The sequence below is a fragment of the Pteronotus mesoamericanus genome, unplaced genomic scaffold (assembly GCF_021234165.1).
Source record: "Pteronotus mesoamericanus isolate MK-2021 breed Mesoamerican mustached bat unplaced genomic scaffold, CSHL_Meso_final contig_50, whole genome shotgun sequence".
NCBI lineage: Eukaryota > Metazoa > Chordata > Mammalia > Chiroptera > Mormoopidae > Pteronotus > Pteronotus mesoamericanus.
In genome coordinates, this window is record NW_026555186.1 from 19382978 (window position 1) to 19404483 (window position 21506).

Genomic DNA, 21506 nt, shown 5'->3' on the forward strand with positions numbered 1-21506 from the left:
TTCCACCCCCATTCTCTTATCCTTAACATTTATAGATTGAGAAGTTAGACCTTTTCTTATCTAATCAGATTCATTTCTAGAACTTTTTCTGCTCTTTTGTTCTGTATCTCCTCCAGTTGTGCCTTTTAAAAAAACAACAGAAAAAAATACAATAAAAACTTCTTTTAATAAACAAAATTAATTTAAAAAAAAAAGAAAAATGTCCTGGCTGGCTGGTGTGGCTCATGGGTTGGGTGCCAGCCTGTGAACTGAAAGGTTGCTCCTTTGATTCCCAGTCAGGGCACATGCCTGGGTTGCAGGCCAGGTCCCCAGTTGGGGGTGTGTAAGAGGCAACCGATCCATGTATTTCTTGAACATTGATGTTTTTCTTCCTCTCTTTCTCCCTCCCTTCCCTTCTCTCTAAAAATAAATAAAATCTTTAAAGAAAAAAAGAAGAAGAAGAATCAGCACAGCAGCATTGTGTTTCTCATATACTATTTTGAAGCCTATATAAAAAGTAGATTTGTTTTCTGTTATACTTTTTAGTGCTCTGCTCATTAAAATATTTCTTGTCCCTCCTACCTTGATTACACCAATAGGTTTGAAAAATAATCCAAACCATAATGTTTTGGCATCCTTTTTTGAAATCAGAACTATCAACTCAGAACTCAGTGTCTTATAGGCATAGTTTATTTTTACTTGTCCACATTCAATGAAATCTTTCTACTTTTTTAGATGGTCTAAGATAATGTTTTTCATTTTTCTTTTCTCCTTTAGCTTTTCTCTGTTGAGGTTACCACTTTTTTAATTCTGTCTCTGTTGAAAATTTTGGATTGTGAGAGGTTTTTTGGGTTTTTTTTTGTTTTTTATAATCATTATATACAGGATGGGGCAAAAAAGTAAGTTTACAATTGTGAGTATGTGAAACAGAATTTATTCTTGTATGATTTATTAATTGTATTATTTTCCATATGAACAACTGTAAACCTACCCTCTTTGCTTTACTTGTCTGACTAATATTACCATGTTTTGTTATTTTAAAATTTTTCCTGTGCTCTTCTATATATGTCATAGCTAGTTACTCTCAGGTTTTGTTTTCCATCACTATTGTGACCATTATTTATTATGGAATTATTGCTTAAAATTATGTTTTAAAGAGCTTTAAGCAATTCTGCAATATATGTAAAATTTTTAACAAATTAATGGACTCAATTGTGGCCTCACAGTTGAGCTTACTGTTTTATTAAAAATCTTGGCGTAAGTTTTATTTATTGATAAGACTCTATATTACTTTTATTTCTTATTTGTTTAATTTAAATATTGAAGGCATATTCTGACTGGTGCCTATTATTTTTAAGGTTTACAGCTAGACCACTGGTGGAAACTATATTTGAAAGGGGAATGGCTACGTGCTTTGCCTATGGGCAGACTGGAAGTGGAAAAACTCATGTAAGTAATTTATCATAGTTATGTCCTGATAGGAAGCTAGTTTATTTTCCTTATAGCTTATTTCTTAGAACTAAATTCTTAAGATTTATTCCTGAATAAGATCCGTTATTCTCTGTTTTCTTTTTAACATACAGACCATGGGAGGTGACTTTTCAGGAAAGAATCAAGATTGTTCTAAAGGAATTTATGCATTAGCAGGTAATGGTCCTTTTTGCATATCATTCATAATGTTCTTACTGAATATTATTCAGGTGGCTTTGAAATAAGACTTGGACATATAGTCCAGGATTTTAAGGGTAACTGCAGTACTGTATTTACTGTATATTATGTCAATGTTAGGTTATCAGACTGCTTGAAAAGAACTGTGCATTTGGGGTAGAAATTTTGGTTATATTTATGTCATTGTAATCTGCCACATTGTTGGAACTTACTATTTATTTTGAATAATGACTTGTGAAAAGCTTCCGTTTTATATGGTTATCAGAGCAACTTATACCACCTGTAATATTATGCAATTTATAAGGATAGATAGTAGCATCCTTTTATTAAATAATGAAGGATATGACACCTAAGCCTTAAGTGTAAAAAAAAATCTTACTACTATCTTTTGTAAAACTAATGTTCACTTTAGTCTTCATTTTCATTATTGATGTTATTATTTTAGGTAAAGATTAACTGAAATGCCTTTTAAAGATAGTATTTGTTGCATCTTAACAAGTTTTCTCCATATGAAATTCTTGATAGCTCGAGATGTCTTTTTAATGCTAAAGAAGCCAAACTATAAGAAATTAGAGCTTCAAGTATATGCAACCTTTTTTGAAATTTATAGTGGAAAGGTAAGTGGAAACTTTAAAAATTTTTGTTTTAGTTTTTAAAATTGTGGTTATGTTACATTGTGGTATAAAAAATTGTGGTAACAAAAAATTTGCTATTTTAACCATTTTTAAGTATACGATTTTGGTGGCACATATTTCACATTGTTATGCAACCATTGCTACCACATAACTTTTATATGTATTTGGAATATTATGTTAGAATTTTGATAGGAGATACTTAAAATTCCCTTCAACACCCTTCAGCTTATGTATTGAGCATTTTATTTTAAATATTATATTCTAAATTGATTTTCAGACTTTGACTAATTTTTAGAGAACTGATTCTTTTTCCTTTCAAGATAGTTTTCTAATTTGAAGTTTTTTTAAAGGTGTTTGACTTGCTAAACAGGAAAACAAAATTAAGAGTACTAGAAGATGGAAAACAGCAGGTTCAAGTGGTAGGATTACAGGAACGGGAGGTCAAATGTGTTGAAGATGTACTGAAACTCATTGACATAGGCAACAGTTGCAGGTAAATCTCATTTTAATTAAGAAAGGGAAGCTTAACTTTATAATCAGTTTTTGATACGTTGGCTATAACATAAAAACAAAGCAAGGATGTTATTCAGAACATCTTGGAGGTAAAAATCATTGCTCATAAAAGCTTGTTGTTATATGTTACTTTGAGTCATGTCGATGCCACTACAAATGTAATGCCATGTCAATCATACTACGAATATACTAGAAGCATGCCAGATTAAATTGTATGAATTTGGTTATGTTTAAGTGTTGTTAACACAGAATGTCTCCTTTGTATTTAAATGATGAAAATTGGATAGTTTTTTTTTTTTTAATGAAGATACTGTTGTTTGAATATAAATTCAAGTTTTTATGTATCAAAATGTCCTCAATCACATTGTAGAACATCCGGGCAAACATCTGCAAATGCACATTCATCTCGGAGCCATGCAGTGTTTCAGATTATACTCAGAAGGAAAGGAAAACTACATGGCAAATTTTCTCTCATCGATTTGGCTGGAAATGAAAGAGGAGCTGATACTTCCAGTGCAGACAGGCAAACTAGGCTTGAAGGTGCTGAAATTAATAAAAGCCTTTTAGCACTCAAGGTAAATAAAATATATTTAACTGTGAAAAATCTTTTACTTTTTACTTTAATTATATTTACTCAGCTACAAAATGATAGTACTACTTTGTTTATTAAATAAGAGTTTATCAAAATTTAGTTTTTTATATTTTCAGGTATAGATTTATATTGTACCCAGAAATTTTATTTACATATTATTCATTCTTTTTAGGGTAAATAAAAGATCTGTTACTTGGCAGGTCAATTTTAAGGCTACTTAAGGAGATTCCAGAAAACCTTAATCAGCTATTTTTATGGAGGAGGGCAAGGAACCACAAAACAGAATGAAGAAATAGTTTTTCAGAAAAATGTGGAATTGCTTTTAACACGTTAGGCCAGTATTACAGCTCTTCCTTGACTAGAAAAGCAAAGATGAGCAGGACTACAAGGAAGCATTCTGTGTTTTTTCTTTTGTAGTACTACTTTAGAAGTTTCGTTGTACAGTTATCTTACTTTCTGTAACTTCTAAACACTAGTCATAGTCTCCAGAAGAGTTTTTTGAAATAATAGTTCATTAGTTGTTTTTTATTTTTTAATTTCATTTTCTTGAATTAGGATTTATGACAACACTTTGACTATGCTGTAAACCTGTTAGTAGCATTTTCAGAGCTGATCAGCTCTTAAATATTAGAATTATAGTAAGAGATCTTTTAAAATACATTGAGTACTACTCTTTATAAGAAACTTAATCTCTGAAACTTGCTTTCTTAATTTTCAGGAGTGCATCAGAGCCTTAGGTAGAAACAAACCTCATACTCCTTTCCGAGCAAGTAAACTCACTCAGGTGTTAAGAGATTCATTCATCGGTGAAAACTCTCGTACCTGCATGGTAAGTTTATGGGTTTAGTTTATTTCTTTTAATCCCAAATGATTAATTACATAATGCCTATGGAAAAATTACAATGTACATCAATGACAGTCATTTAAAGTCTTCTATTATGAGAGAGACAGATTACTTAAAATGTGGTCCCTTGGCCATCTGATAGGATTATATTGCAGTTATGATGCATTCTACTAATTCCCACATCTGAGTCTTCTTGAGGTTGGTTCTCCACTGAGGATGGGTTGTATTCTTTATTTCTTCATATGTCTAGTAATTTTGGATTATGTCATTTTTATTATGAATAAATACCTTATAGACACTCTGGATTCTGTTACATTCTAAAGATTATTGATTTCTGTTTTGTAGCAGGAAATTAATGTAGCTGAACTTACTCTAAACTCTTTGTCTCCTCTGCTGTGGGCAGCAATAGAAATTAACATTTCTATTTAGCTCTTTTAGCCTTAACAATGTAGTTGGAGTCAGCCTTAAGTATACCTAGTTTAGGGGTCAGCAAGACATCTGGGCAGTTTATATGCAGAATTTGAGTTTCTCCCTTTGTAGTTGTCTCTTCTGGGATGAACTTCACTTTCCAGCTGCTATGATCCCCACCTTGTAACTCTGTCCTCTGTTTTCTCAACAAGTGAAACTCGAGGTTTCAAATGAAGTTTTATTTGTCCAGCAGAGCTTGTACTTAGACAATAAAGCTATTAAAGAGAGTTAGGGGGAAGTCATTCAGTGCTATTTCATTCTTTTAGGTGTTGACATCCATTGTCTGCCTGATTTCGATCACTTGCTGGTGCATTTAGAGAACTGTTTATATTTTACCTAGAGTCTATAATTATTATCTGACTGTAGGCCTAAGAGAGACAGTTACCTTGGAGTTCAGATATCATTAATAAATTTTTAATAGCCATGTTAAGATTAGACTTTAATGAGCTATATATGTAAATACACACATACAGGGTTGGGTAAAATTTGGTTTACAGTTATTTGTATGGAAAATAATAACAATAATTAATAATAATACAAGAATAAACCTTGTGTTTCACATACAGCTATAAACCTCCTTTTGCCCCACCCTGTTGATCAGTATTACTGCCTTCATCTTTTATAACATTTTATTTACCTTTTCGTTTTTTCCCCCTAGATTGCCACAATCTCTCCAGGAATGGCATCCTGTGAAAATACTCTTAATACATTAAGATATGCAAATAGGTATGAGAAATGGTTATCCATTATTAAATTTGAGGGGAGTAGAGCAGTATATGATTTGATTTAATATCTGATAGGGTAAATACTGTTCTTCCAATTTTCAAAAATTTTTTTTGAATATTTAGAATCATTTTGTCAAGTTCTCAGAATAATTGGAAATGTGTAATTTGGGAAGAGATTTATATTTTTAGTAGAATTGGTCTTTCTATTCTAGAACATTTCATAATATTTTACTACTTTTGAATCATGCAAATTCTTCCTAGTATGTTAAGACTCTAAAGTAAGTATTAGGGGGCCGATCTGTATTTCTTAAATTGTTTTGCTATATGCTGAAAATTATTTCTAATAATATTAAATGTTATACATGGGAATTTAGGGTTTAAAGTACGTAGCGACAGCACAGTTCTTTCTGGTATTCTATATGGGTTACATTTTATTATTAATGTCAGTAATATTACAGATTATAATAAGTAACTGGATATTTACAGATGAAAGGTCAAAAAGCATTATAGACTATTAAAGCAGTTTATTTCTGATAGTCACAAAATGCCCTTGGATTTTTGGATTATGATAGCATATTCGTGCTTGTTGCATAGATTGTTTCCATTGCACTTGTTTTGAATGACTATAGTTTTAAATTTCTGTTATCACATACAGCATTTGTGATTTTAACCTAGAGGTAAAATTCCTCTTTGTAGTCCTTTTCTAGCATGAGGTTTCTCTTAATTTTACTGAAAAAAAGTATTTTCTCTTTCTTTGTTTTAATCACTATAGAAGTTTTAATCTTTTATTAAAATGTGGAATACATATGCGTACAGAAAAGTACCCAAAACATAAGCAAATAATTTAATGAATATTTATAAAAAGAAAATTCCTGTCATTAGATTGGGAAAGAAAACATTTCCAGCCCCCTAGAAAGTTCCCTGTGTGCCCCTTCCAGAAAAACATGCCCAAATTAATTAATCTCTACCCTAAGGCAGCTAGTGCCCTGGCTTCTATGGAAAAATTTTCTGGGATTTTTCTCCTCTCTTTTTAAAAATAGTTTTACTACCCATGAATTTATCTCTGAACAACATAGGTAATTAATTTGAACTTTACATAAATGAGATTGTTCTCTTTGTTCTTTTGTATCTTTCTTTTGCTTCAGCTAAAGAGATGTTTTTAAATCATAGTAAACACAGTTGGACAGTATAAACTTGACCTTTCGTAAAAAGATTAAAATACAGTAGCTTTAATATATAATATAACTTTAATTCTAAATTTAATCCCTTTTAAACTTTGAATTAGGAGATTTTAGCTGCAAGCCTGTAATAAACATTTTTGGTACTGTGGGGTATTTACCAATAATTTACAATGCCTCTTATTTCAAAGTTGTTTATGGGAGAGATGAGGAACAGCTTAATATAGTAAAATAATTGCCATGTTGTAGACTTAAAACAAATAAAAACTCTCCATATCTTCTTCAGACTTCTTGCTGCAAAGGTGTCCCCCTAATGTGAGAATGCTCTTTCTTGTCTTTTCTCCACTTTGTTTAGGTCCAAGTAAAATGTTTTAACTTATTATCATGTAATGTAATTTGTTTGCACATGGCTAACTATCTGGGACAAATAATTCTGCCTTTTTCCCAAATCTCTAGTAATAAAGATTTTTCAGCCTCCGTTGATAGGGCTTATGGGAGGAATAGAAATAATCCCTGCATGTAGAAAAGTTTAGGTTGGGCAAGAGGGCTTTGAATAGAGGGAGACTGTGGTTGGGGGCTAACAGATACCTAAAATAGGAGATTCTTAACGGAATGAGGTAAGAAATAGGGTTGGGAGTAAAAGGAATTAATTAGTATTAGAAATTAAGATTTGTCAGCATGTGTGGTAAGTAAGCTTTCCAAAGTGACTGTAAAGGATAAAAGGCAGATGAATCCAGTGTTGAACCTTTGGCAAAGGCATTACCAATAGGTCAAAGAATGATTATAGATAGAAGAAATATATTAGTTTGATGTATATTAAATTACTAGTTTGGCCTGCATTACTATTTCTGATGTATAAAACAGTAATTTTATTTAGTTCCACCTAAGAGAAGTAGTGAGAGAAATAGAATACGGTTAGTATATGAAGTGTTTAATAAGATTTATAATAAAAGCTAGGTCTGAACCTCAGTTATGACCCATTTTCATTGAATGACCTTGAGTAAGATACTTTATTTCTCTGATACAATTTCTCATCTGAAAGATTATCTTCAGTATAAAAGAATATAAAGCCTAAAAATTACTAATAATACCTGATGTATAGGAAATACTTCATAAATATTGCGTACGATTATGAAGTGGGATTGGCCCAAAAAAGAACATAGGGAACCACAAAGATTGGGTCAGAAAAGCCATAATTTGGTTAAATATAACCTAGAGATGTTAGCAAAAGCAATTTAAACTCCATTGCTAAAGGATTTTCTCAACTGGTATTTTTCATTTGAATCACCAAACACAAAACTATTTGAGTGATCATCTTCTCAACTGGTATCAAGGATGCTTCCAAAGGTAGTACCATTCTATATGCACACACCAAAAGATATTAACCGTTATAAACAGTAGATGCCATTAGAACTTAGTTTTCTTGTATTCAGTTTAAAAATAGTCCAAGAATGTTGAGGGCTCATTACTAATAAACTATTCATGGTATTGATTGCACAAAGAAATTAAATTGAGTGGTCATGTCGGTAAATAAGGAATTATTACCATTTCAAATTTAGGTGATGGTCTAGTTAAACCTTTAGAAAGGATCATGAGGAAAGGGGAAAATACCAAAAGGGAAGGTCTGTGTAGTGAGGAATCAATAGGACAGAGGGGGTTTTAAATCTTAAAATGTGGATTTTGAAAGTATTCTAAATACATTAGATCACAACAATGTTGATATCCTTTGCTAAACAAATCACAGTACTAAATGCAAATTTGAAATATGCATTGCTGTCTTTACAAGAGCATTTTCTTTTAATTTGTTGCTGTTTTGATGCTGCAGAGTAAAGGAGTTTGGAATTAGTCCATCAGACATTCCCTTCTCACAGGGTAGTGGCAGTCGCCCTGATCTCTCTCCTTCTTATGAGTATGACGACTTTTCTCCTTCGATTACCAGGTCTAGTTCATTCTATATATAAGATATTTATTATAATAGCTTCATTTGAATTGTGCTGTGTATATATAAATATTTCATTTACATTTTTTCATCCTGAACCATTTTATTTTTCATTTTCATTTTTTTTTGGCAGGTGATGGTTGTACTGCATGGTCTTTATTTCTGTGTACTTTATTAATTTATTTGCTTTAAAATGTTAATTTAGAATTCAGGCTTCCTATTTTTCCTTATATTATTAAGGATGATGTCATCTCTGCAAATTTACCATTGAAAGATAAACTCTCCTTTAAAATGAAAAGCTTACCTTTATTCTATGTGCGATGGTAAATTTCCTTATCTTCAGAAAAATAACAAGGATCATTTTGACTTAGAAAATGTACGTTCTCCCAAATGTGTAAATTTAGTACACTGGGTAAACATTTTTTAAATGATGTAACTAATTTACATTTTATAATCTTTACACATTAGAATAAGATTATTTCACATGTAGCTCTTTAAATTGAGCATTACAACTACCAAAAATCTGCAAAGTGTATTAAATTCTCTGATTTTTGCAATGATTCATTTATTGATCTAAGTGCCATGTTAGCATTTTTCTGTTCATATAGTTTAATTTCAACAGCAGTCTCTTATTTACTTTGAAATACTGAATCTACATACTTTATAATTCTAACTTATTATGCATAATAATATTTTAAGTAATTGTAAAGTTACCTAAGTAAACATATGTAAAGTTGTACAGCTAAATATCCCTTTAGTGTTGCCACAGATTTCAGGTAAATTTGATCTGGAAAGCTGACATCATCAATCTTAATATGTTAATTGAATTACCTGTATGTTGAAAAGGTTGGTATATTCTTGTTACTCTGCATTGTCTTTGTTAATTTTAGGTACTTCTTATGTGTTTATAGGGTGAAAGAATTGACTGTGGATCCAACTGCTGCTGGTGATGTTCGTCCAATAATGCACCATCCACCAAATCAAATTGATGAGTTAGAGGCCCAGTGGGGTGTGGGGAGTTCCCCTCAGAGAGATGACCTAAAACTTCTTTGTGAACAAAATGTGAGTGACTTAATACAGTTGTAATGATCTAATCTTACTTCATGTCATTAGTAACAGAACTGGGTAATTGAAATCTGTCATCGCAGTCAAGGGTCAGCAAACTACAGGCATACCTTATTTTATTGTGCTTCACTTTATTGCACTTCTCAGATGCTGCATTTTTTACAAATTGAAGGCAAGACTCTCCACCAGCAAAAAGATTAGGGCTCGCTTTATCAAAATGGTCTGGAACTGAAATTGCGGTATCTCCAAGGTATGCTGGTACAGGCTATGAGCCAGCCATCTGTTTTTACAAATAGTTTTATTGAAACATTGCTATGCTCATTCATTTATGGGCTGCCTGTCTGCTTTCTTACCACAACAGAAGTGACCAAAACCATATAGCTCACAAGCTCAAAATATGTACTATCTGGCCTTTAAAGAAAGTTTGCTGACCGCTGATTTAAACCTTCCCTTTCTCTGATTTTATACAATATTAAAATTTAGGCATTTTTAAAGTAACATAGGGAGGAAATGTTTAAGAATTATGCCTACACTATAACATATATAAAGCTGAAAAACAAAATTAATTGTGGACTCATGCTCATGTATTAAAAGGGTGCATGAGTGCCCTGGCTGGTGTGGCTCAGTGGATTGAGGGCCAGCCTGCAAACCAAAGGGTCACTGGTTTGATTCCCAGGCAGGGCATATGCCTGGGTTGTGGGCCAGGTCTCCAGTTGGGGGCACCGAGAGGCAACCACATGTTGATGTTTTTCTCCCTCTTTCTCCCTCCCTTCCCACCTCTCTAAAAATAAATAAATAAGATCTTTGTTTTTTTAAAAAGAAGGATGCATGAGGTTTACCGAAAATCAAACATGGAAAAATGCTACTATTTGTTAAATATGATTGTTTCTTATATGTTTGAAATGTTTAGTGACATTTCATAATTTAAAAATTTGATTCCTCAGTTACTCAAAAAATAATAAAATATGTGCCCACTACATAAGGACAAATGTGTAAAAAAATACACAACTTATACACATTTTTGCATAATAACTTTATTATATTGAAGGGTTTCATACTGTAAGATGTAAGTTATTTATATGAGTATAGCTGTTTAACTTCATTTTTAAAATGTATAATCTTTATCATTTTGTATCATCCATTTCCTACTAAATTCTATAGTGGCTTTTTCTCATAATGATAAAAGGTAGCATTTATTAATTGCTTACTACATGACATATTTGCTAAACATTTATTATCTGATGTAATCATCACAACTCGATGTGGTAGGTCTGTAATTATCTTTGCTTTTTAATTGACTTTCTAAAAGGTTAAGTAACTTGACCGAGTTCATGCAAGTAGTAAGTGCTGAAGCTAGGCAGGATTGAACCTGGGTTTGTGTTATTTCAGAGCTAAATCTTATGCCAACTATATTTATTGCTAGACTCAATAAAATTCAGGGGGTAGGCAAAAGTAGGTTTATAGTTTGTATGGAAATAATATAATAATAGATAATATAAGAATAAACTCTGCATTTCGCTTACTCACAACTATAAAACTACTTTTGCCCACCTCTGTATTCTTTGGAAATAGTATAAATTATTTTTTATTATTTTTTAGCAGGTATTAAAAGTCCATAATAAGATAGAGTAACAGATGGACATACTTTTTATTATTATGTTCCAAATTACTCTTTATTAATAAAGCAGAGCTTAATGTAGCAGTTCTCAACCAGAGAGACTTCACCTCCCAGGAAGAAATGTATGAGACATTTTATAGGTTATCACAACTGGGGTGATAGCCAAATCAAGAAGGTAGAAGCCAGGGAAGCCACTAAACGTTATACAGTGCACAAGATAGCCTTCCTCCCCGCAAAATGTCAGCAGTGTTGAAGTTGAGAAACCTGGTTTAAATTAAGAGTTCTAAGCTTTGGACCATAGAACATAAAGAACTAAAAATGAGCAAACTAGATACGGTACCTACCTGAGATACAAAAAACCAGAACAAGATAGACACTCCCTATAGCAGATCTTTTCCGTTTTATTCTCGCATCTGTTGGGTCTCTGCAGGATCTTAATTTGAAAAGATTAGCTAGGTGACGAGAACTAACTCACGGGCTTTAAATAAGCATGACTTCATGAGTTCTTGCAGCCTCCTCTGTATTTGAGAGAGTTTGGATTTATTTCAACTTTGCCATCCCCAGGGAAGTATCTTGAGATGAATCAGCATTAAGCTTTAGTCAGAATCTTGTGTACACATTCTTATTGCCATATTTATCTAACAAGGTAGATTAAAATGGGATAGGGTGTAAGGCATGCCCTAGAGATAAAACTAATACAGGTAAACAAACTAGAGGAGGATAATCAAGTGTATTAGAATTCCAAAACTTAATTGTATAGACAAAAAAGTATTCTGAGTAGGCTGCATGGAAGTATTACAAACTTCCATTATCTTAAAGCAAAGGAAAGAAAGAAGTCATTGGGCTTGGCTGTGGGAGGTGGGCAGATAAAATGAGTAAAGGTAGTTTAGTGTGTGTTTATCAGAGAGAGAGAATATGTAAATATAACACCTGCATGTCCTGCATTTAAAAAGAAAACCCAACAGTTGCCTCTTTTCCCAAAGAGAAGATAAAAACATCTTTGGCCAACTTGACTGTATAAACTAACTTACGGGTGGTAGCTTACCGATGAAAGAATCAAATATCTACTAATATTATTTAACCAAAATATGCACATATATTTATCATCATATATTTTAGTTTCAAAATGTTGCTTTTTCTACTCACATAAAATAACTTTGAGTAAACTGAAGCAAATTTTGCACAAATTACAGACATTGGAGTTGGGAAAGGTGCTCAAAAAAAAAAGAAAGCAAGGTCAGAAACATTTTAACTTGATGTAGAAACAAAATATGAATATGTTGTATATGTATGTGGGGTTTTTTTTTGTTGATGAAGTCATGCCTAGTCAAGTAAAATTTCTGTAAAAACGAGTAAGCAAATTATATAGTGAAATTTAGTCTCAGAAAAGGGACAATGGCCTCTGCCCACCTTTCTGTCTGGGAGAAAGCTGTCCCTCAGCTCTTGCCTTGATGCCACACACTTCAGTTCCTTCCTGTATGCCAGTGGTGCCTTTCAAGCGGCTGGCCCAGTGCTGGAGCCTAGAGGGAGTGAGTCTGAATGCCCGGGACACCTGACTCTCAGCTGATCCAACAGGCAGAACATTAATGAGAACAGGTGCTGAAGAAAATATTGAGATGACAACACCAGTGCCTGCAAAACGTGGGCAGGTGCTCCTGATGCTGTCCCAGCAGACAGCACCCACCTGCCATGCCCACTCCACTTTTGTGAGCACGTACTTCACCTTCACTGCAGATGAGCCACTGCCCCAGAGCTAGGCTATAGAAGTAATCCAGTACCCTAATGCATGATACAGAATTCATTACTGGTGTATAAAAATGCAACTCAACCAAAAAACAAACAATCTAATTGAAAAACGACAGTGGACCTGAATAGACATTTCTCCAAAGAGGGCATGCAGATAGCCAATAGAGAATTGAAAAGATGTTCAATGTCACTAATTGTCAGAGAAATGCCAATTAAAAAGAACAATGAAATATCACCTCTGAATGGCTATCATGAAAAAATCAGCAAACAACAAGTGCTGGCAAGGATGTGGAGGAAAGGGAACCCTTGTGCATTGTTGGTTGGATTGCAAATTGGTGTAGTTACTATGGAAAACATTATGGAAGTTCTCAAAAAAATTTAAAATAGAGCTACCTTACAACACAGCAATTCCACTCCTGGGTACATATCCTAAGAAATCCAGAACACTAGTTCAGAAAGATACATGCACTCCTGTGTTCATTGTGGCATTATTTACAGTAGTAGTGGTGTGGAAGCAAGCATAGTACCCATCAGTAGATGATTGGATAAAGAAGACATGGTTTATATGTACAATGGAATATGACTTAGCCATAAAAACAATGAAATCTCACCATTTGCAACAACATGGATGGAGCTGGAGAGTATTATGCTAAGGGAGATAAGTCAGACAGAGAAAGACAAATACTACATGATTTTACTTCTATGGGGAATCTAAAGAACAAAGTAAATAAACAAATAGGAAAAAACCGATACCTAGATATTGAGAACAAACTGAGGATTGCCAGATGGGAGGAGGATTTGGCAGATAGTGAAAAAAATGAAGAGGTTAAGAAGTACAAATTGGTAGTTCCAAAAGAGTCATAGGATGTAAGTACAGCACAGAATATAGTCAATAATATTGTAATAACTACGTATGGTGTCAGGTGGGTACCAAAATTATTGGGGGAATCACTTTGTAAATTTTAAAATTGTCTGACCACTCTTCTGTACACCTGAAACTAACATAAAATAATATCAAATGCCAACTGTAATTCAAAATTAAAAAAATAAACATTCAGTGACATCACTCATGGCTAATGTGACAGTAAAACAAAGGAAATTTAGAAATTAAGATTGAAGAAGAATTAAAACATTCAGAACACCAATTTGATAGTCACAGTCTTGAAAAACATACATCTCTCTTCCAGTGAAATTTAAGACATATGTATGACTTAAATTGTTGGTGAAAATTGAACACCACTGAGGTCAGCAATAAAGATATTTTTGAAAAGTTGCACTATTCCAAAAGAGATTGGTTTTTGAGGGAGCGGGGAGGTAGTTTTGCAATAACATGCTTGGACTAAGTGAAAAGTATCGTTCACTGATGCGATTAAGTTTGGGTTGTCTTTTTCAATGTTACGTGAAATATTTTTGACCCATAAAAAGAAATTGTGGCTTTCCCTGTCATAGTGTATTTTAGGAGTCTTTACCATTCAAGCTTCTTCAGTTTCTAAATACATTTTTGTAAATGACATAGAAAACCTACTTTTTTATAACATTTAAAATATAAACTGTCAGAATTTTAAAACTATTTTTATTTTAAGGAGGAAGAGGTTTCTCCACAACTGTTTACTTTCCATGAAGCTGTCTCACAAATGGTAGAAATGGAAGAACAAGTTGTAGAAGATCACAGGGCAGTGTTCCAGGTAAAGTAAGACAGGACCTTTCATCAAAATGTTTCTTAAAGGAAATTAACTAAAAACTTTCATAATTTTTGGACTATCACAAATTTAAAAAAAAACAACAATTGTTTCAGTGTATGCAGATGTGTATTTGTGGGGCATATAACATGGCAAATTTTGAATACAAAGAATGGTGGCTACAAATAACCTTTATCTAGTTTAGTTACGACCATTCTCCCATTTTATTTGCTTTTGTCAGTTGTCCATTTTTAGACAAGGATTGAACTTCTGCCCTCCAACATCCCTTTTTTTCATGTTAGGTCAGTATATTGAAGTGCCCTCATGTCAGGAGAGCAGAAAGCAAACATTCTTTCAAAAGGATGTCAGAGCGTCTTGACCACTGTGGCTCAGTTGGTTGAGTGTTGTTCGGCAAAGGAAAAGGTCACCAGTTCGATTCCCAGTCCAAGCACATAACCAGGGTTGCTGGCCAGGTCCCCAGTTGCGGGGGTATGAGGAGCAACCCATCGATGTTCCTCACACTGTTTCTCTCCCTCTCTTTTTACTTCCTATCCTCTCTCACTAAAAATAAAGTATTTTTTAAAAAATAAAGGATATCGGAGCAGTTGAGGAGATGTCAGTCTTTGCAGAAAAGGAAGAATGCTACCCTGGCTGATGTGGCTCAGTGTATTGAGCACTGGCCTGCGAATTGATGGGTCGCCAGTTCAATTCCCAGTCAGGGCACGTGCCTGAGTTTCGGGCCAGGTCCCCAGAAGGGGGCGTGTGAGAGGCAACCACACATTGATGTTTCTGTCTTTCTCTCTAAAAGTAAATAAATAAAATCTTTAAGAAAAAAAAAGGAAGAGTACTTTAGGAGGAGACTTACTGCTCTGACTGAGCTGTCTGTGGCAGATGACTGAGGGGTGTAGCAGTTAAGGCCTTAATACAGTATTCATTTCATTGTGTGTGCAACCTACTAGAAGCACTTTTACTGTATGATCCTCCTTTCCTTCCCACTGCCCCTTTAAATAAGAAAATGTTGTGGAGGATGATGTCTATGAGGAAGTGATGGGGAAATGAGAACATTTGGACATGGTTATGGAGACTGTACAGCTGGCTTATCTCCCCAACCCCACCCCTCACCCTGCCTTTCTACAGTATAATAAATATTTTCTGAGAAAAAACGTGAACAATAACTCACTCTCTCCCTATTGATCTTTATTCCTTCTCTGATTTTGAAGAAATCTTCTGTGAATTATTATTAATGTGCCTCTCACCTTTAGGCCATTCAAACATCTGGATGAAGGGCTCAAAAATATAAGAAACTATTTTACTGTTTTAGGATAGTATATACATTATTAAAACTGATGCAGTTTTAGTCAAACCCTTATCATGAGAATCACTTTAGAGGACTGTGTTTAGATTAAATCAAGAAAGGACCCTAGTAATTTTAAGAAAAGCGTGCCCTTTTGGAACAGCGTGTCCTATAAAGACCATTTCCTACTATGCAATTTTATGATGGATTTTAAAAGTTCTTTATTTGATTATTGGCAGAACTGAGTGTTTTGACTTTAAAGCCAAAGTAATGTATTCTTTTTACAATTCCATTTATTATTCCTCCATACTGTGATCTGTTATTTCTCAAAATAAGATTTTGTTTTTAAAAAATTAAGTTTGTAGCTGAAGGAAGAAAAACTTCTGGGGTGTGTGTTTTAATCAAAACATATATAGTTTTCTAATACATATCTAAACCTAGGTTAACTAGTTCTGCCTGATAATTAGCCATTAAATTGCATTGATGTTTGGAAAATTTAACTTGTATGTACCCTGAAAAGCGAGACACTGTCCTTTTTTACATCCAAAAATTCTAATTCAGAATGATGGGACCTTGTTAAATAATTAAGATGATTCAAGACATTGCTAGAAAACTCATAAATACCACATATGTAAAATCATTTAAGCATTAGGAGCTTCCTTGAAGCATTTATGAATAGTGAGTAGCTACTATTTAGTGGTTCATTTGACTCTTCTAGGATTGACTATCCACTGGTCCCTTATAGTCGTGATAATTTTGAAGAACTAGTATTTAGAATTTAGGGGTACTTCTTGACCCAACCACTGTGAGGCCCCAAATGGATGTGTTAATTCCAGATAATTTACAAGTTCTGGGCTACCATAGATGCCATTAAATTGCTCAGTAGTTTTCTTACACCCATTCTATCCCTGTTTTAGGAACAGCTGTTGAGGTTTTGAGACTTCCATCCTCTGCTCCACGCTCCCCCCAACCCCCACATACATATATAAGGTAGAATAAAAGTAGAAAAATGAAGTCATCTTGCATGGTCTGTCATATGTATTTGAATCTAGAAATATTTAATTTTACTCTGTAAGATGTTTTATGTTATTAATATTTTACAGAATACCATCTTATGTTTGATGATATATAAAATTTGTAAATTGGTTTGTCTTACAGTGAGGCTTACTGGATTAATTGAATTTTTGCCCTTTTAGGAATCTATTCGATGGTTAGAAGATGAAAAGGCTCTCCTAGAGATGACTGAAGAAGTAGACTATGATGTAGATTCCTATGCTACGCAACTTGAAGCTATTCTTGAGCAAAAAATAGACATTTTAACAGAGCTCCGGGGTAATTCTTTTTTCATTTTAGTGTTTGAAATCCGCCTAATATTTGTATGTATGTAGTGTGAGGATTTCATATTGCAAAAGGATTTGTTAATAAGTAAAAATTGTGGGTAACATTTAACATCTTCATATAGGTATATAGACATATTAAACATTCTGATTTTTCCAGAAAAGAAACATGGAGTATCATTTCAAGAGCTCTTGTCATCTTTTTTCTTTCAATCTTTTGAGAAGTTATGATTATAGAGGGAAAATGTATTTCAAGAAATTTGTAAATTTTATGAGACTGACATGCTGCCTATTGCGCTGAGGGTGGGCTTAAATTTGTAAATTTTATATACCCATTCGTGTTTTTAGTTTAGTATGCCAATGCTTTTCAGAATTAGTTTCCTTGGATTAAATCTATTTAGGGTCATCTTTCTATAGCCTTCTACCTGCATCTCCTTTCTGTGCATCTTATGTCATGTTTTCTCTTTGAATACTGGTTTTGAAAAGAGGAAGATTTCAAGACAATGTCCTTTCTATTTTGCTTAGGAAGGGAAGTATGTGGCTTACCCAAGTCATGTCTGTTTAGCTTATCTGCAGCTTCAGATATGCATTTATTGGATGTGCTAATTTTTTAGGCATTGGAAAATTAGCTAACCCCATTTATATGTGTGTTATCATCTGTGTGTGTACATGTAATGGAACAGGAAATCAAATTGAAATTTCCAGTTTTTAGCACCCAAAAGCTGCTTAATTTTTTAAACGAAGTTCTTTATGAGGTTGGTATAGAGTCAGCAGTGACCATTTCCCCAATTTCAGAATTGTTTTTGCAGATGTAGGGTTTCTAAAATTTACTTGTTTTTCATGTTCTTCATATACAAGCCTTGATTTAAAGTGTTTTGATCATTTTTCCAATCTGCCATAACTCACAAATTTTAGTCAGAAAATAGACCATAACGTATTCTAATTTTTTTGTTAATATGTAACATTCAATTTAGTTGACTTCCTTACCTTAATTTTCTCAGAATTCATGTATATCGAGCATATCCATACCTTTTAAGATATTACTACCTAGGTATTGTATTACCCAGTTATTTCTTAGAAAAGCAGTTTTTTATTATCCAAAGATAATTTTGGTATTAATGTAAGAGGTTTAGGAGCTATTATATTAGCAGCCACCAGATCCAGAGTCCTTAAATTCCTCTTTAAATTTTAGAAAAGTCAACTTTTAAAAAACACCATTGTAGTTCTGAAGAAAGAAATTTATGTCTTTTCTTCTTCAGAAGACCACTATTCACATATGTTAAGAGGGATACTTCTGTTGAAAGTTGCTGTCCTTTGTATTGCACAGTGCTTGCCAACATCCTGGTCTCCATGGACTGGATGACAGTAGCAACACTCCAGTGTTGACAATGAAAAATGTCTGTAGAAATCATCAAATGTCCCTGGAGTGGAGAGGTGGGGCAAAAATCACACTGGCTGAGAATCACTCTTATAAGAAGATATCTCATCTTTATAGCTGATATTTGCCTCTGTCAATATAATTACCTATGTTTTGTTCTTAAGTGATCAGTGATTGGTAAGCTGTAAGACAGAATTTTAAGACCAAGAAATGCATTATCATGTAATCTCCCTCCCCTCTCTCCTTTTATAATCCCTGATAAGGAAAAATGACATTTATTTTTTTAAATTCAAATTACTTTTTAAAATTCATAGCTTAAAAAAGGTAAAATAGTAATCGGGAATGGATGTTTTCTAACATTGAGATAAGAAATGTCTCTTTTACAGTTTAATAACATTCATAGTTTTCCTTTTGGACATGACTTATACATAGTGTACACACATATATAGCCTGTCTACACTCCAGAAGGAATGTAAGTAAATTAAAACTGAACTCTGTAAAATGTGCCACGTAACAGAAACCTGTTGATAATAGGAAGAAAGCAGGTATTCCCAGGAATTTGTAATGAAACTGTTGTTACAGTTGAACATTGTGTTTATTGTAATGCTGCTGAGTTTTTGGACAACAAAGAACAAAAAGAAAAATCTTGAGTTAAGATTATGAAATAAGAGAGCTGACTTGATAGGACTCATAAAGTTGTATACCCCGCTGCATGTAACTTAATATTTACTTCTTGTTCTTTTCTTTTTCCAAGATAAAGTGAAATCTTTTCGTGCAGCTCTACAAGAAGAAGAACAGGCCAGCAAGCAAATCAACCCGAAGAGACCCCGTGCCCTTTAAATTGGCATTTGCTGCTAACAGATTCCCAGAACCCTCACTATTTTAACATACAAGGTTCAGCTGTAAGGGCCATTTGAAAGTTTGAAATTTAAAGTGTCTGTGGAAAATGTCTTGTCCCTTCGCCTGAAATGACATTTCAATTTTGTGAAACACAACTTTGTCTCCAAAATGCTTCTAGTCCAGGAGGCACAACCAAGATTTGGGGATGGTGAAGCATTTTGTTTCATTTACCCAAATAGTGATTTACATTTGGAGATCCCTGCCAATTTTATTTTCTACATGATGAAGTAAGATTGTGGACTTGATCCAGGGGTGAATAGTAGGGGGAAGCCACAGCATTTCCTTTTAACTCAGTTCAATTTTCGTAGCAAGACTGAGCAGTTTTAAATTCTTTGCGTGCATGCATACCTCATATGTGGTTGTACATACCTTGCCCACTCCTAGAGACAGCTGTGCTCACCTCTTCCTGCTCTGTGCCTTGACTAAGGCTATTAACCCTAAATTTCTGAAGCACAGCCAAGTTAAATTACATTCCTTATTTGTCCTTGTAAATTACCTTTATTGTGTGTACATTTTTACTGTATTTGAGACATTTTTTGTGTGTTGCTAGTTAATTTTGCAGGATGTGCCATATTATTGAATGGAACTAAAGTCTGTGACAGTGGACATAGCTGCTGGACCACTCCATCTTTTATGTAAAGAAATCTGGAATTATGATTTAAAACATATAACATGTGGATATAATTTTCTTAGCATTTTCTTTGTAAAGAACTAAAATACAAACTAGTTGGTGTATAATAAAAAGTAATGAAATTCTGAGAAGAGTTTTATCTTAGGATAATACATATATATGCAGTGTGTTCCAGTGTGTTATTAACAAGACTAATAGTGCAATTTGCTCCTTACCAATACCATTACTTAAGTTGAAGTGTCCATTAGCACCCCAAAATGTGTCTTTTAAATGTACTGTTAAAGGAAATTGGCTTCTGATGCATGAACATTTACATAATACATTGAAAGTAGTCCATAATAGAACTGTTAGTTTAAGCCAAGTGTAGAGAGTATGTAACTCCCTTGAAAAAGAATTAAGCTAAAAAGAGTTGACTTCGCCTTAACAGGCAGATCTAATCCAGGCTCCATCTGTTCTCTAACGTGTGATGTCTCACCATTACTTGATGAGAATCACCATATTCTCACCAATAAATTGGTCTAGGGTATGCTACTTTTTAAATGGTAAATTTTTACAGATTGCTACTCCAAGGAAGAAAATTGGCCAATTTTCATGTAAATATTTTGTTAAACGATTTATGTATTTCTCTAGGAGGTTTCCCTCAGTTTCTTAGGAGAGTTCATGAGTAGATTAACAGCAACAAAAAAAATCTCCCAAGGATATCCACTAGCTCATTCATATGGGCTAAAGGGAAACTATGAATAGAGTCACATGAGCCAGATTCCCTACTTCACTTCATAGAACTCAGAGGGTAGTTGTGGAAAATCCGAACACCATGGTGAAATGCTCCTCTGTAAACTTGAAATCTAGAACAAATGTAGATTTTCACAATGTGCTTATTAATAAATGGAATCTATGGAATGAGTTTAGAGATAATTTTTTTCAATATAATCACCTTTGTTTTGGAAGGGACTCAGGTTTTCTTGCAGCTGTTAGATATGTTCTATTTGTGTTTATTTCAAAGAGAAGAGGAAGAATGGAGAACTGTTACTATTGACCTTGCTGAGTCTGTTTAAAGAGGTTGTTTTTGAGCCTAACAACCTTTGAAGGACAATAAAAAGATGTGAGCTTGCTCATTGTAAAGCACAACAGAACAGTGTTAATTTATTACTTAAAATAGATGGGTACTATCTCTAGAAGGGCCCCTTATATCCAAATTTGCTGCTTTATGCTATAATGGCTTCATTCTGATCAGTAATGAAGGTATATAAAAAATCAGTATACCAGAAAAGATATTGGTAGTAGTATACAGTCCTTCAGTTTTACAGATAGGGAAAA

General features: G+C 33.5%; 1 protein-coding gene across 4 annotated transcripts in view; it reads left to right on the forward strand.

The window, feature by feature from the left end:
* KIF2A (kinesin family member 2A) overlaps positions 1-20398 on the forward strand; it is a 66548-nt gene extending 46150 nt beyond the window's left edge. For 2 of the 4 annotated variants that reach the window (XM_054578395.1, XM_054578396.1), the window contains exons 10-21: positions 1338-1428; positions 1563-1626; positions 2173-2264; positions 2633-2775; positions 3166-3370; positions 4106-4216; positions 5358-5425; positions 8428-8541; positions 9453-9603; positions 14554-14655; positions 17140-17275; positions 19413-20398. In XM_054578395.1, the coding sequence (XP_054434370.1) occupies positions 1338-1428; positions 1563-1626; positions 2173-2264; positions 2633-2775; positions 3166-3370; positions 4106-4216; positions 5358-5425; positions 8428-8541; positions 9453-9603; positions 14554-14655; positions 17140-17275; positions 19413-19498 (1363 nt within the window). In that variant the 3' untranslated portion in view covers positions 19499-20398. The remainder of the gene's footprint in view (positions 1-1337; positions 1429-1562; positions 1627-2172; positions 2265-2632; positions 2776-3165; positions 3371-4105; positions 4217-5357; positions 5426-8427; positions 8542-9452; positions 9604-14553; positions 14656-17139; positions 17276-19412) is intronic. The other 2 variants (XM_054578397.1, XM_054578398.1) reach the window with 1 other exon arrangement.
* Positions 20399-21506: the final 1108 nt, after the last annotated feature.